A 17,643-nucleotide genomic window follows, 5' to 3' on the forward strand; every position below is an offset into this window, starting at 1 on the left:
GTGTGTGTGTGTGTGTGTGTGTGTGTGTGTGTGTGTGTGTGTGGAAGTGTTTGCATATTCCCTCTAATCTCCCTTCAATAATATCCAGGAATCAGAGAACATCTCTCAACCAGACACTTATCAAAGTGCCGATTCTTTAAAAGACAGCTGGTGTCATGTGTGTGTTAATTCACAGCCGGACATAGTCGCACAGTCGCTCGGTGCACTCGGCCCAGAAACCCGGCTTTGCTTTAATCTTTCTTTTTCTTCCACTCTTCCTCACTCGCCTTTTCTCTCTTTCACCTTCATGGTAAGTGACGTTTGATTTTCAAGTCATTTTGTCCTCTTTGTTATTTTTACACCAATTTATAACAAACGTGTTCTTTACTAATCGCACCTACACGTGACATCATTCATCTTCTCTTTAGGAGCCTGGGTTTAAACTTGCATTTATTTATTTATTTGACCATTTCTCTTAATCAGAGAGAGCCAGAGTCAGAGTTTTACGTTTTTTGAGAGACAAATAAATGTTCCTTTTGTTTCAATGCACCAGGTCATGTAACGGAATGACCATTTTCTTGAGCAAACAAATCTAGAAATGTCCAGAATTTTATTTTTTCCACAAAAAATATTCTCTCTTAGCATGAAAAACCGCTTCAGGTCATTTCTCCATACATTCAGCTGAAACACTTCTCCATGAAACTCTCAAAAGTTGTTCTTCACTAGTTGCAGATTTCTTTTTTTCCAGTGATGCAGTTCATCCCAAGCAGTTCAGTAGGATTTAGTTGCGGTGACTGGGCAGGTCGTTCCATGATAGATATCACTCCAGAAAATAAATAACACTTACAAAACTCACACGTACGTTTTGGATCATCGTCTTGTTGTACGGTGAAGTCTGATCCAATGAGCCACAGTCCAGACGGAACTCCGTGGTGTTGAAGTACGGAATGGGAGCCGTGTTGTTCAGGATTCCTTTCATTTTCCTGGAATTTTCCCCAAACCATTAAACTTCCACCTCCATGTGTGAGTGTGGGGGTGAGGGAGTCTGATCACATCTTCCTCCTGTTCTTCTGTTAGAGATAAAAATGTCCCGTTTGGACTCCACAGAACCTTCTTGCACTAAATCACTGTCCAATTCTCGTATGGTTTTCTTTGTCCTTTACCGGGTTTGTTGCATAGAAACAAGAGGAACATGCATGTTTTTTAAAAACCGTAAAAGACCGGGCGTGTCCACACTTTTCACAAACACTGTACAAAAATGACTGATGTTTTGATTGGATTTTAAGCTGATTAAAGAACTCATAACTTCTACACTGTATCGAGGAGACTTTCGAGGATTCGAGAATATGATCAGTTCCTAATTCATGAAGTCATTACACTATGGATTTAACCAAAACAAACAGTACGAGATATTGAATGAATCGATGTAAAAATTATTATAAATAATTTAGCTTTATATTTATAAAAACGCAAACTTCTTAGAAGACAAGGACTCGCTCTAAGAGGACTCCGTCCCATGCTGCCTTTTTCATTACAGGAATTCTGGACACAAAGCCTTCTTTCTGACATCGTTCTAATTCCGGAGAAAGGAATTACTCCTTGATCCGTCCTTCATGCTCCGAGCAATTGGTCATCAGAAGTGGTATTTTCACAGTTACAATACGTCCTGAATGTATTTTTTTGACCCGGTCCGAAGCGAGAGCCTGAGAGTGAGGTCACATTTGATTCCAGGGATTTATTGAGCCATTGTGTGCTCCCACACACCGGACTGCAACAGCTGAAGGGTTTGAAATGAGATCCTGAGCAGGTGCTCGAGTGGGAGAGAAGGGAATTTAGGAGAATTTGTCCTGCTTCTCTTCCTGCCTCTTTCGTCTCCTCTCACGTCCCTCATCATTAACACAGAAAAAGAGAACAGGGGAAAAACAGAACATTGGATCTTAGCTAACAGAAATGTAAAAAAATGGTGGTACACACAAACAAGATACAAAGAAAAAGAAAAAGAAAAAGAAAAAAACGATGAAAATTCATATAAACTCAAATAAATAATGAAAATATTACAAATATATAAATACAAAATTAATAATGATAGTTATTAAATTAAATGTAAAGAAATATATATATTTAATTAATTAATAAATAAACAGACACATAAATTTCAATAAATAAATACAGAAAGGAACAAAACATGTCACAGAAGTTCATTCTTCTTCTTAATAATTCATTCTTTACATTAAATGTGCCGCCTCGTTTTTTTTTTTTTTTTTTTTTAATTAGCCACTAATTTTTGTTTTGTTTATAAGCCAAATAAAAACACATCTTGTCAAGTTTCTAATAAACTGAAAAGCAGAATGTTCTCTATCCTGAAGACATTTTTATTGTGGAAGACTGTGTTATAAAGTTTTGACACTGGAGACTCCTTCCATAAGAATTACGTAGAATTGCAGAAACTTCATTGTACAGTATCAGTTATTAATATCATTAATGAATTAACCCTAATTTAATCAACTCGACCCACGTACAAGTCCCTGTGAATGAGCTGTAACCATGGAAACAATAACGTTCATATGGGTGTGTATATGCCGAAGAATATACTTTTAATTGCAAAAAAAAGTTTACAGATACTAAGGACATAATACCATGTAACACATGTTGCCTTGGTTACACACACCATGACCATTAACTTCTAGTTGCATATCAATTCCATATGCATTTCATTTTTATAATGTAATTACACTTTTTTTCACGTTTCATTAACATCTCTCTGAAAGTGTGCAAAGATCCAAACTTTAAAGATTTACTAGAAATAGTGAACCATGAAAGTACATTTATGGCATTTGGCAGATGACTTTATCTCATTTATCTCATTTATCTGGAAGTTCAGGTAAATAGTGGATTGTGATTGGCTGGAAGTTCAGGTGTGAATAGTGGATTGTGATTGGCTGGAAGTTCAGGTGTGAATAGTGGGTTGTGATTGGCTGGAAGTTCAGGTGTGAATAGTGGATTGTGATTGGCTGGAAGTTCAGGTCTGAATAGTGGGTTGTGATTGGCTCGAAGTTCAGGTGTGAATAGTGGATTGTGATTGGCTGGAAGTTTAGGTGTGAATAGTGGATTGTGATTGGCTGGAAGGAGTTCCCGTGTGAATAGTAGATTGTGATTGGCTGGAAGTTCAGGTGTGAATAGTGGATTGTGATTGGTTGGAAGTTTAGGTGTGAATAGTGGATTGTGATTGGCTGGAAGGAGTTCAGGTGTGAATAGTAGATTGTGATTGGCTGGAAGTTCAGGTGTGAATAGTGGATTGTGATTGGCTGGAAGTTCAGGTGTGAATAGTGGATTGTGATTGGCTGGAAGTTCAGGTGTGAATAGTGGATTGTGATTGGCTGGAAGTTCAGGTGTGAATAGTGGATTGTGATTGGCTGGAAGTTCAGGTGTGAATAGTGGATTGTGATTGGCTGGAAGTTCAGGTGTGAATAGTGGATTGTGATTGGCTGGAAGTTCAGGTGTGAATAGTGGATTGTGATTGGCTGGAAGGTCAGGTGTGAATAGTGGATTGTGATTGGCTGAAAGTTCAGGTGTGAATAGTGGATTGTGATTGGCTGAAAGTTCAGGTGTGAAATACCTAAATAAATGCGCTGCTTAAAAACACCTGTAACCAAAGTAACATCCAGTTCTAGGTCAGTTCACAGATATTGTACACATTTCCTAATGACCTCACTGAGCTCCATGAAGGAGTTTTGCTTGTGGTGGAACTTCTTTGGTGAATACAGGGATTTTCATAAACAACTCGAGACATGATGAATTTGAAGAAACTTTTTCAAGAACTGGAGAAGAAAACTTTCAAACTTCAGCAGCTTCATTAGTAGTGGATTAATAATGTAATTATTAGTGAATTATTCATGTAAATAAATTTAATGTTTTTCTGTAAAGCTGCTTTGGGAAAATGTCCATTGATGAAACTGCTATAAAAGTAAAAACGGAACTGAATTAAATTGAATCTTCAACACTACTTTACCTCAGTGTGGGATTCGGAGCAGCAGAATTGTAGATGTAACGAGTTGTATATAAAATGCGACCCACACACAATACATAAAACTTTCAAGTAAAGCAGTCCAGCTCACTATCACCTGCTATGGGGTAGGGTCTTGGATTAGGTAATGAGGCTCCAGAGTTTTGTTGACATGGTCTATTGTTCTGTAAGAAAAGATCAGAGGTTTTACCCCTTCCCCTTTATCTCTTGTTTCCTGACACCACCTTTGCTTGGCAAAGGCAGGAGACCCTGTGACCCTGAATCTAAGGTTACAGGTGACCTTTTGGTTTAGAAAGGTATTATGTTAGTGATGCCACGAGTTTCTCGTGAGTTAAAAAGGTTTGGGACGTGAAAAAGTAAAGAAGCTCAAAAGGGGAAAAGAAAGACCCTAATGGGTGTGTTGACGCTCTGTCAAGTCCAGAGTTCCATTCATTTCTGTTGGAACTGTATGTAAGGCTAAACACTAAATAGGTCAAAAGTATTTCTCGCCATATGTGGTTCTTCCACAGACTGTTAAAGGTAGACAGTTAAATAGGTCGTCATTAATGCCTGTGCATTTAATTTCCCTTCACTTGAACTAGAAGATCCAAACCTGTTCCATCATGACAATGTGCACAAAGCCAGCTCCATGAAGATCTGATTTACATGGGTTGAAAGATTTGGAAGATCTCCTGATTAAAATCTCTGACCTTAATCCTATTGAACACATTTGGAAATGCTCACCTCACTGACATCGAATCTCCACAAAATCTAGAGGAACATCTTCTCAGAAGAGCAGTGCTTTTATTAAAAGGAAATGGGAATGTGATTGATTTTGGTCTGGTGCACAACCTTTTGTCCATGTATTGTACAGTAATATCATTATTTCGGACGCAAACTGATTTTTTATCAGATTTTAGCTTTGAAAAAAAAAACTTTATGCAAAATATAGTGCTTAAATTCTTTGACAAGTAAAAAAAAAATCCCAGACTTTTTATCGCTTTAGTTCTGGAAGCCTTTTAACAACAGCCTTGAAGGAGTTCACAAGCCTTCTTTTCTACTACGCTCAGTGTAAAATAACAAATTGTCGGTGTCAGAGATAAAAAAGAGCCACTTGAACTGCCCCCAGAAGGCCCCACTTCCCAGCCTTGCCTACCCACAAGAGCCTGGTCAGGCATCAATCAAAGCGACTAAGTGGGATTCTTCAGCAGAGATGCTATCAGCAGCGGCCTCTTACAGACCCTCACACTTCAGCTTCGCTTATCTGTGATGATAATTGCTCTGAAAAACCCAGTCTCTGTTTTGCTCTAAAGCAAATCCCAGAGCTCAACTTCAGACTTCAGCAAAGTTTTATTTAATGCTCGAAACGAAACGTGATGAAGCCTGTGCTAGTGTTTATTCCTCGTTGACTTTGGTTTTAAATATTGGAGGAGGTGGTGTCCTGGTGGAGGTTGTGGCCGTACCAGATGGGTGTGTGTGTGTGTGTGTGTCTGTTCGATGGTCCTAATAACAAAAACAAGCCGCTTGGTGTGGATCTGCTCCCGCCGTGTGAGTGCCATAATGGGGAACAGATGTAGCTGCCCAGACATACAGTCAGTGGAAACCCGACACCTTTTTCCACTTTCTCTCCTCATCTGAGTCCTGCTTTTCTCTCCACTCACACCTCAGTTTCGCACTTCTTCCTTTTAAGGGCTGAGAAAGAGCTCACTTTGTCAGCCAGCTTTGTAACTTTCAGCTGGACTTTGTTGATCTGATCTCTCGCTTTCTCGTTTTCGAGAAACGACGTTGTTATGCTGCTGTCTTTTTCACTCATCCCCATTCCATAAACGTTTTTTACTCCTCTTTCTCCTGGCGTTCTCTCGCTCTCACTCGTCTGGCATTCAGGCTTGCTGTGAAGCAGAGGGCTAATTTTACCCGCCTGACATCATTGCTCTATTGTATAAGAACAAGTGAGTCAGTGTCAGGAGAAATGTGCTGGCCCTATTCTTCCTTTTCCTCTCCTTTTCTTCCTTCCATCCTATTCATCTCAAGAATTGACAAAGCCCACCGACTTTCTTCAAAAGCGGGGAATATGTATATTCACTGGATCATGCAATACAATATGTTCACAAGCCCGGGGCTTGGGGTTGGATTTGGGATCGGGGGTAGGGGGTGGGAGGCGGTAAGGGTCGAAGAAAGAGGCCTTTCTCCACCCATCATCCTCGTCAGGCCGTCTTCTGACAGGAGATACTTGTAAGAAGCTCACTCATCCATCCACCTGAGTGAAAGAAATGTTTGCTTCAGTGCTCTGTATGTGAATGATGCCTCTATGCCATCAATACCCGTACAGGCCCGAGAGATGAATGACTTTATGAGAGCAAACCACACTGCAGAACCACAACCATGTAATTACTGCTGCCACACACACAACATTAATGCACTCATTATTGTGGAAGATGCAGAAGATGGTGCCTCTGGTCATGTTTGCTTTTCTGGGAATTAAATAATAACTATGTTTCTAACCGAAAACCCGTAAACTACACACAAATGTGCGGTCGTGTTTGGTAAGATTATTATTATTTCAAGAAAATTGAATCACTGTCTTCTCCTTCTTTTTTTTTTTAGCGTCGACTCCAAATGGATTCTGGAAGTCTACTTTTGAGAAGGTACAATATTCTGCTGTGTCATACGTAATTCTGTATTTATGTATCGTAAATATAATGTATGATAATATGTTATAAACGTATATGTGTGTTTATACGTGTATTGTGGGATACACACAACATCTTTTTTATCACAACCTTTATAACACTTATAACACGTCGCTGTCAAATGTTTGATTCTGATTGGTCAGAAGGTGTTGCGTAATTTTCTGACGTATAATCTTGGAAATTTTTCAGGTTGTGCTGTAAATAAACACAAATATGTATTATTTCTGTATAACAGTTTGCTTGGTCATGTTTTTTTATCTATCTTTTTTTTATTACTATCATTTCACTCATGTCAAGTCAAGTCAAGTCAAGTCAAGTTTATTTGTTTAGCGCTTTTCACAACAGACATTGGTTACTGTGGCGAAGGAAAAACTCCCTCAGATGTTATGAGGAAGAAACCTTGAGAGGAACCAGACTCAAAAGGGGAACCCATCCTCGTTTGGGTGACATCAAGAGTTTGATCATAAATCTTTCAACAATACAGAACACTGGAGAGTGAGAACTAACATGAGAACTGGAGTGTGTGATTATGACTGATGATCTTTCTACAGTCTCTGGTATATAAGTAGGAGCTACTGAGCTCAACATTTGTAATCATCACAGATCCAGCATCAGCTTCTCCATGCCAGAGCCTTTAAACACTCACTATTGACACCTGAAATTGGTCAACACAAAAACAGTCTCTCGAGTAGACTTTGGTTGATCATTTGAATGTTTTATCACTCATGTCAGGGGGCAATCAGGAGGTTTATCTGGATAAACTTATATGAAAACTGTTTCATACATTTAAAAGTTGTATTCTTCTCCTTTTTATCTCTTTAAAGCTACTTTGAGACGAGGTGCATTATTAAAAAGCACACTTTACCGTCCACTGTAATTGGAACACCTGCTCATAGATTTTCTATTACGTATCCTAGCTTACCTTTATATACACTATATGCACGTTCATAGACTCTAAACGTATACATTCCAACTTTATAACCTTTTTATCTCTGTAAAGCTGCATTGGGACATATCGTGACACAAATAACACTGAATTGAAGTGAATTGCCAGTTTTTACTCTTAGGGCAATAATTGAGAAGGTTCTAAATCAATTTTAAGGTTATAAATCAATCTGAATTGTGATCTATAAAGTTTTAATACACTCTGAAGTGGATGGATTTTCGGATCAAAAGAGCACAAACAAAAAGATGACACAGGCTTTCTCCAGTATTTCCCAGGGGGTGCCAATAATAATGAAGAGCACTGTATCTATCTATATATATATATATGAAAAAATGACCTTTATGTGCACGATGTAATGCATTGTGACATCTTGACACATAATTGGTTGATAAAAATGTAAATGTACCTTTACTATGGCATTTGGCAGATGCCATTATCCAGAACGACTTCCAGCTCAGCGGTAGAGGGTTAAGGGCTTTACTCAGGGTCTCAGCAGTGGTGCAGTTTAAGGTCCAATGTTCTGTGGTATTGGTAGTAATATTAGTAAGTAGGTGATTAAAATGCCGGAGTTAGTTATTAGTTCTATATCAGTGGTAGTACATATACATTTACATGTTTTGGTCAGACACCTTTATTCAGTGGTTGGCAGAATGAAGTAAATGTAATTCGTTCCTGTACTTAAGTAGCTTTTTCTCACGTATCTGTTTCGATTGATGGAATCACCAACATACAGTATTTTTGGAAGAAGGTTTTGGGCTCATGATAATTGTAATAGATAACAATCAGTGTTTGACTCATTCATATCATTCTATTAATGTGCAATGGGTCACAAATGATAATAGGAACGTTATAGCCATAATTAATCATAGCACTTTGGATACTTCAGTACTTGAAGTTGAAGGGCAAATAATTTTGTACTTTTAGTCAAATGAAAGTTTAACGGGAGTAATTTTACTTTCAATTGAATAATAATTTTGTTTGTGTACTTCGTCCATCATTGAATGCTGGATGTGATTATTGATCTTATAGCATTGGTTGTCATATTAGTAGGTAATAAGATAAGATAAAATAAACCTTCATTCGTCCCACAGTGGGGAAATTTCTTTAATACTTTAATACTTTAATACTAAAGTTATTAGTTCTATAGTCGAAGTAGTAAAATTAGTAAATAATTGACTCACATGTTGGAGCATATTATAAGTTCTATAGCAGCGGTAGTAATATAAGTAATTTGTTTATAATATTTGTAGTTATATATTAAAGAAATTAAGTAGACAGTGTGTATGCTGAGTATCTGCTCTGATCATCGTGTGCACAATAGGGGCGGGGTTATATTTCCTGTCCCCGCCCCCTGAGGCGAGTAGGCCCCGCCCCCTTGAGCAGCTCCGTGCATTGAGTTGTTGTGTTTCTCCGCAGCGCGGTTGAGGAGCCCGAGTTGGAGATCTCCATTCGACCTGAATGGATTGGCATGGGGAGAAGCGGAACTCTCAGCTCGGCTAAGCTGCAGCTTTCTAACCGGATTTCACTTCTCATATTTTCCCTGTCCCTCATCCTTCAACCAGGTGAGCGAGGACTTTCCTGTATTTTTTCTCTTTTTTTTCTCTCAGTTCCTCACAAACTCCGCGGCGTCGCCTCAGCTCGAGCTAGTTCTCTCCTCGAAGTTCTCGAAGTCTCCATAAAACCTACAGCACTCGGACTTTTATTTCTTTATTGATATATCCTGAAAAAATGTTTTACCTCAGGAAGCTTTAAACGAAGGGAATATTTTGATCTGAGCGCTTCTTCAGACGAGCACCACAGGCGGCTATGCTAATCCGAGCTAGCAAAGAAAACTTTGTGCGCGAGAGATTTTTAACCCTTAGATAACGGTATTATTACTGTTTATAAAAACGTGATTTTCATTTGCTACATAAGTTTCTCTGAACCATGATGTTATAATATCACCGTTTTCGGTTTGTTGTTGTTGTTGTTGTTTTTGTTGTTTATATATATTTAGTTTTTTTGCTGTTTTTTTTCCCCTTCACAATCTCAGCGCGCGCGCTCCGAGCTCACCAGTCTGCTGTTTTGATTTTATTATTATTATAATAATTACAATAAATATGTAGTGCTAAAATTCATGGAGATTATTCCCCATCGTCAAGAAAGTTGTATTTGCAGCCTGTTGCATGGCTCCTGCAGCTACTTTCCTGTTTTTATTTGTTTGTTTACTACATTGTTTACAACAACAGGCTTCTAATCTGCATTACTGAACCCCTGCATAGGGTTTATCCTTATCTGATATTAACTCTTAAGTAGTTTCCTGATTATATGCTGATTTTTTTACACTATATGCATGCATATATATCTAAAGAAAGGTGTGTAATATGTATATATGTGATTATTCACAATATTCAGATCAACATCATTGAGATACTTGTTGTATATCATATGATCACCACTAGTGCAGATCAGGATTACTAACTTTCTCTTTTTATTGTTATAATTAATCAAGTTAATTTAATGTTTTAGTTTCCAGCATTTTGGTCAACTACCTAGAACTTGGTATGTGTAGATCACGGTTCAACCTCTGCATGTACTTCTGTTTCTACCACTATTATGAAATCATAACTAGACCCAGCTTTATTTCTGTATCTCTTTACTTTTTTTTCATTCATTTAATTTTATTTACATTTATGCTTGGAATGTGCTTTGTGATGTAACTTCTAAAAGCACTATATCAAATAGATTATTATTATTATTACTAATTTTACTACCACTGCTGTAGAACACATAATTATATCCAATATTTCACTAATATTTCTTCAGGATCCATAACTAGGTCTAACATTTAAGTTACCTGCTGACTATTCTTACTATTATCTAGATCCAACATTAGCAACATTCTTATATTACTCATAACTCTAAGTCCATCATTTAGTTCAATTACGTACCAACGTTAAAACCACTGCTTTAGGATCCATTACTAAGTGCAGCATTTCTGTCAGCTGCTTATTAATGTTGCTGCCATTAGCAGTAACAATACAACTAACTAATTACTATGCATTAATAATATACTAATATATATCACTACTAAATTACTCTATTACTATAAATCACTGACTCATACTACAATAACTACTATAAGACTTTAAGTCAAATACTTCCTGATATTAATAACCAGCACTAATATAACTATTAAAATACTAATAATGTACCACTTAAAGACTGCTTCTTATTATTATAATTAAATGCTAACTAGTATTGCTACCACTGCGCTAGAACTCAACAGCTTAATACATTGTTATTGTCCATCAATTACAGCACCAGATATTATTATTATTATTAAGTGTTTGTTTTGACTTTCACTTGTTAAAAATATTCTCTATACGATTGTGTTACTGATTTCTTACAAAATATTTTCAATCGAAAATAAAGTTTTCAAACACTGTCAGCTTTTAAGGAGAAATAGTATAGAATTTGCACACGTTTACACTCCAGATCAAAGGGCTTTTTCACTCTTTCTTTCTAAAGCATTCCAGATCCATCAAATTCTAAGGGGGTCTTCCTATGCGTAGCTTGCTTTGGGTCACCCCATGGTATTTTTTTTTTTAGATCGGATTCAAATCTGGGATTTGGTCATTAGTCATTAAAAAAAAACCCTTTATAGTCTTTGGGTTAATCCATTCCTTTGTTTATTTGGATGTATTGTTTGTGCTGAAAGCTGAAATTCCTTTTCATCTTCAGCTTACCAGCAGACACTCAAAGGTTTTTGTGCTAAAATCTGGTATTTGTAGCTATTCATGACACCCCCTCCCCCCAAAAAACAGCCCTAAATCCTGATGTTTCCACCACCATGCTTCGTTGTGGTTATTGGTGATTTTTTATTTTTGATCTTTAATGGTTTTTATAAACCTTGCATGGCTTTCCTCTTGCTTTTTGACACATGATTTGGTCTGATTTAATTTGGCTTCATCGCCCACACGTGAATAATGTGTCAGATTTCTGTCACGTGTTAATAGTCAATCTTTGTCATATGTTTCTGCAGCTCCTTTAACATTTCCGTTGGTCTCTCAGGAGCCTTCCTGGAAGCTTTTGTCTATTGAAGGGACACTCCATTTTCTCTATTTGCTGATGATGATCTTTACATTGTTCTATTGTACAGCAGATGTTTCAGACATTCTTTTAAACTTATATGTATATTTTAAATATATATACTTATATAAACTATATTTACTTATACTTAAAAAAAAAATTATACTGATACCTAATAAAAACATCTACAATGCATGCTTTGTAAGCTCTTTCCAACCAAGAAGATGTGAAGAGCATCCTAGTGAACACAGCTTTTCTTTAGTTGATATAAATATATCATATAAATCACACCTTGTGAATAAGTGGATGCCACAAACTCTAGGTTAAAATATATATATATCAGTCATATATAATATTGATACTTGTGTGTGCTGCATATTTGAGGACGTGGCTATAAAATTCTTATCAGTCTTATCTCCGTCTGATTCGCAGCACTCTGTCAGTCATGCCGGATCCAGCGCTGTAACGCGGAATACGTGTCGTCGTTGTCTCCCGCCACCGGCCACCAGGAGGACACGGCGTCCGATGTGGACTACTGCACGGCTCTGAGGGCGTACTCCTTGTGCACCAAGCGAACAGCCCGTGGCTGCAGGGGGGACCTCGTTTTCCACTCGGCCGTGTTCCGAATCAAAGAGCTCTTCGTTCAGCACAACTGCTCCAGCGAGGGTCCGACGGCTTCGGTTAAAGCCCCGAGCACGTCCCGGCCCACGGCGGTGGACACGTGCGATTTCGAGAGCAGGGCGCTGGCTTCAGGACCGGCGGGCGCAAGAAAGAAAAAGTACGCGCACTGCGGGCTATTCGGCGACCCTCACCTGCGCACGTTTAAAGACGAGTTTCAGACGTGCAGGGTGGAAGGCGCGTGGCCGCTCATTCACAATCGCTACCTCTCCGTTCAGGTCACTAACGTTCCAGTCGTGGAGGGATCGAGCGCCACGGCAACCAACAAGGTGAGATATCAACACTGGCTTGTTTTTGTAGCAGGTATTTCATTTTAGGTTACAACCTGGTGACAAATTTTTAATAGTAACTGTTAATTATTGGTCATAAAAATTTGCTTCTGACTTCTGTAAATATGACTTCATGTGACCAAATACACAAACCAGTGGAACATCAGGTGATAAGAGCAGTATTTAGTGCACATGGGCCTCCTCTGTGGGAATTTACTCTCTGTTGACTTAATTATAACGTGTGTGAGAAATTAGAATGTCTTTGTGATGTCTTGGTATTGGCAGACTTCTTGGAACAAAACGGGAAATTCCAGGAGAAAATGATGTCGTTAGATCGTATTCCAGTGACGTATCAAAAGTGTCTAAACCGTATTGGTGATTTTTCTAACGTCGAGTGTAAATCAATGGTTTTAGAAGAATAAAGAACAACATTAGTAGTTTATTTTTTGCTGCTTCTCCCCCTTTTTTTTGTTTTGTTAGCTCTGTATTCCCGTACTGCCACTCTGTGGTGAGGTTTAATACTTCGGCTATAGTCCGCTTTTATACAAACCATGCGTATAAAATTCAGCCACATGCCTTTCTGTGCACAAATCTCATATGACTTGCGTTTCTTTAAGCGAGGAATTATAACGTTGTATGAATATCAGGATGATGTGACTCTGTAGAGGAGCAGCATAGAAATTGATTATCGTCTTGTTCACAGATAACGGTTATATTCAAAGCGTACCGCGACTGCACTGAGCAGAAGGTGTACCAGGCCACCACAGAGGACGTTCCCTCCGCCTTCCAGGACGGCACACGCAGCGGGGGCCACACGGACAGCCTGCGCATCACCGAGAGCAGCGGACACAGTGGCGTGCGCCAGGTCACCATCAACGCCCGCTACTTGGGCGCCTCCATTATTGTGCGTCGGGTCGGCCGCTACCTCACCTTTGCCATCCGCGTTCCCGAAGAGATGGTGGAGGAAAGTGGTGGCCTACAGCTCTGCCTACATGGCTGCCCACGCAGCGAGCTCATCAACGCTCACATCCTGGGCCGAGGGCAGTGGAAGGTAGAGAGCGACGGACAGGTGCATCCGGGTCGCACCGACCTGCTCGAGCGCCACCTCCAGATGCAGGGAGACTCTGCAGGTCGAAGACGTTTACTTCCAGTCGTGCGTCTTTGACGTCCTCACAACAGGAGACGTGCAGTTCTCCATGGCGGCGTTCGCAGCGCTGCAGGACCTAAAGGCTCTTCCTCCCAGCACTCTGGAGCAGAGCGCAGTCAGGACTCCGCACGTTTATAACGGAGCAAGACAGAGCTCTTCGTCAATCCTCGTCATCGTCCTGCTCCTTTCGCTCATCCTGCTGAAGACCCCGGGCTAGCAGAGAACGTCCCCTTTCTTCTCATCTCAACTCTAATCGTCTATCCTTACACACTAAAGCGCTACACAGCTCACACTCGTGGTCTTCTAAACCTCCAAACTTTACAGAAATGGAATTATGTTCACATCCCGGTATCTTGAAGAAGGCAGTACAATCTGTGAAGGACAAGGGCAGCTATTCGAATCTAATCAGCTCGGACGTTACGCGTAACAACACTGATCACGTTCCTGGAGGATATTCACGAGGTTTAGATGCGTCGCGGACACGCGTCACTCAGTTTTCTGGGCTTGAACACGGCACTTAATGCTGCTCCTTTTTTATATATATAATAAACGCATTAACAACAACGTGGGATCCAACAACTACATGAAAATACTACCTACCCATAGAGTTCTACAGGTACAGTATAAAACACCAGGTACAAAATACAAACAAGTCCCCGAGCCGCCTCGGTTCCCGCATTACCGTTTTACGGCTAAAGAAACAAATTCTTTATATAATAATATATTGAAAGTGTGTATATATGTGTGTATAATGTGTACATTCTCCTGTGTATAGATGATTTGTAAATGTAATGTTTTTGCAGCCGTTCTTTTTTTAATATTAATATTATTTTTAATCGTCAGAATGAACTAATATGTAACCTCGGTTTTTCCATATTAAAATAAGTCGTCACTCCACTCTGATGTTCTGCTTTTTTTTTTTTTGGTTTAGTCTGTAAACAAAGTCTGCGTGCTCGTATCTGTATGTACCTTTAATCCAGACTATAACCGCTTTGTTTTACCCCACAACAATCACAATTACCACAAAAAGAAATCTCTTTGTCCCGTATTATTGGTGTTGGACAGAAAATCAAACGAAGCAGACGGTTGTTTACCTAACCAAGCAGGTAATGGGTGGAGGAACTCATAAATGCTTTGGTATACCACAAACCACTGTGGGGACGGTAAAAATGTTTTAAACATCTGGAACTGTTGCAGACTGTACAAGAGGAGGGTTTATGTGTAGGAAGGGGGTAAAGCAGACATTTTTTCTCAGATTTAATCCAGAGTCACGTCGCTGAATTTGCGATGTCCTCTAATAAACAAGCAAGGATAATTACAGCTTGACGATGAGAGTGATTAATAATCGCAACGAGGACTAGAATCTAATGAAGATGTACGGAAAGATAAATTGATGGTACAGCCCTTGTCTTTTCTCCAATTGATTAATTGTTGGATTGATAGCTGTCCCAGATAAGCATCTAATCGTTCTAGAACATTGTTCAGATATATATATATATATATATATATATATATATATATAATATAATATAAGGACTGCTACTGTCCAATGGAGTATTCTAACGTTTATTCTATTGGTTAATCGATAAGAAGTACTGTATTTTCCGGACTATAAGCCGCTACTTTTTCTCCACGTTTTGAACCCCGAGGCTTAAACAATGAAGCGGCTAATTTATGTGGTGCGGCCCACTGAATCGGGCCGCACCACATCATAAATATGGATGATGTTCCTCTGAAGTTTGACCTGCCGCTCACTCGGACTGTCTATAGGAAATGTGAATCATTCGTCACGCTGAAAACAACCGGGCATGAAAACACACTTCTCCTGTGTTCTGAGCTGCACGGCATCGGGAGAAAAGATTCACCGATGGTGATTTTTAAACGCACGACGATGCCAAAAGATAAACTAAACTAAGAGAGAAATAGTTGTGAAAGGAAGGAGGAAGACAGTGAACAATGACTTTCTTGGTAGGCTACTGTTTAGATACAAGCCGTGTAACAGACACTGTCTTTCATTAAAGCCTGTGTAAAGATCATTAGTTTCAGTGTAGACACTGTGGCTTATAGACAGGTGCGGCTTATTTATGTTCAAAATAAAAATATTTGTAAAATTCAGTGGGTGGGGCTTATATATGGGTGCGTTTAATAGTCCGGAAATCACGGTACTTTTTTTAAATATTAAAGAGCAACACTAAATAAAAGAGAGAAAATAAGTCAGGTCTTTTTTCTTTCTAGAAAAATTAGAATTTTGACGAAAACTAAAGACATTTAGTGCAGTTAATTGCCATATTACATCAAAATACAAAATTCCGAACGTCCCTCCACAGTAGCCTTGTGGAAAATGGTTATGGGAAAATATTTGTTTAAATAAAAAAACATATTTTTACTCGTGTATTTATTGATTAAATCTCGCACAGCATCGTGATGTGGTTTTCTTTTCTCCGGACAGCTACGTGAAATTTAGCTGCGTGAATTTCACGAACTAAATCAACGTTTTTATCGCCAGCTTTAAAAACGTGCTCCAAATCTGTCTTCCTCAAACTGTTACCCCAGACTGATGTATTGGTTTGTAATTTATTTTCACTTAAACTTGATCCAGCATGAACAGCTCCATGAAGATCTGCTTTACGTTGGTCGGAGTGGGAGATCTCCAGCTATAGAGCTCTGACCTCAACCCTGTTAAACATGATGAATGTTTACGCTGACTGCACCCCAGGTTTCTCACCTACATCAGTAACCTGACTTTACTAACTGTGGAACAATGAAGATGGAGAGCAGAGGAACAGGTCGTGTCTCCATCAGTGAGCAGACGATAACTTCAACAATGAAGTATAACGAATGAGTCAGGTGTGTTTTTCTCACCGTAGTCTTCTCATGAGGGATAAACGTATTGGGAATGAATTTATGAAGTATATATTTAATTAATTTTTATCATTAAAAGTGCTAAACAAATTAAATTGAATGAAATGACTGGTTGCCAGGTGTTAAAGAATCAGGCTTTTAAAATAATAGGCAATAACAGTGGCGATGTAGAAACCTAGGGGGCGTCTCTCTTCTATTGCGACTGAAGGTTGTATGAACGTACAGTGTGTGAGTTAGTAATAATGCCCTATAGGATATTTATGAACCCTGTTAGTGCATTATCACCAGGTAGGATACTGTAACCCGATAACACCCTCTCCAGTGTATTACAACCAGCTTTATTAAGTGTGTTAATGTCTCGCCTGTTCGTATAAAACACTGCACTCGATGGCCCTCTCGGTACTTCAGGTCATAAGTCTACACCTTGGAAACTTTCTAACGAATGGCCTGTTCTGCACCCGGAGCACAGACATTAGGCGTCTGAGTCATAAATCTTAGAAATGTATAATAATTTGCAATTCCCTCCCTCATCAAAGACAATATTAGCCTAATTTATTATCTCCATGCTTGTGCGGCGCACACAGGCCGCGGCGATAAGAGTGTATCAGGAGGGGGATTGATTTTCATTAACTGATTGTAATAAAGATGAACTACTGGTTCTGTGCGCTGACCAAGAGCCACACTTTATTGTAATTGGGCCAATTTATTTCTGGAGTCGCTCCCTCTACTTTTTATGCTCTCCCTCCCTCCTCTCTCTCTCTCTCTCTCTCTCTCTCTCTCTCTCTCTCACACATTTTTATCACTTTATCTCTCTCTTCCTATCCTTTCACCTGTGTCTCTCTCACACACTGCTTTCCTCCAGCGTGTGTACAATCAGGGGAACACTTTTTTTTCCGCCTTGCTCTCGTGCACTAGTACTTCAAATCTGCCTTGACCAAAAACCCGAAATCTAACCCGATTACGTCATCATGGTGACACGCCGATCAGTCTTACAACTT

The 17,643-nt window shown here is 39.2% G+C and overlaps 1 protein-coding gene across 1 annotated transcript; it reads left to right on the forward strand.

The window, feature by feature from the left end:
- The first annotated feature begins 9,001 nt into the window (after positions 1-9,001).
- On the forward strand, positions 9,002-14,680 carry rgmd (RGM domain family, member D). Its single transcript, XM_046856766.1, is given in 4 exon segments — positions 9,002-9,180; positions 12,122-12,636; positions 13,340-13,737; positions 13,739-14,680. Coding segments are annotated over 4 exon segments (1,269 nt in total). The 5' UTR covers positions 9,002-9,086; the 3' UTR covers positions 14,001-14,680.
- The last annotated feature ends 2,963 nt before the right edge of the window (positions 14,681-17,643 follow it).

This window comes from Silurus meridionalis, chromosome 9 (genome assembly GCF_014805685.1).
Source record: "Silurus meridionalis isolate SWU-2019-XX chromosome 9, ASM1480568v1, whole genome shotgun sequence".
Lineage (NCBI taxonomy): Eukaryota > Metazoa > Chordata > Actinopteri > Siluriformes > Siluridae > Silurus > Silurus meridionalis.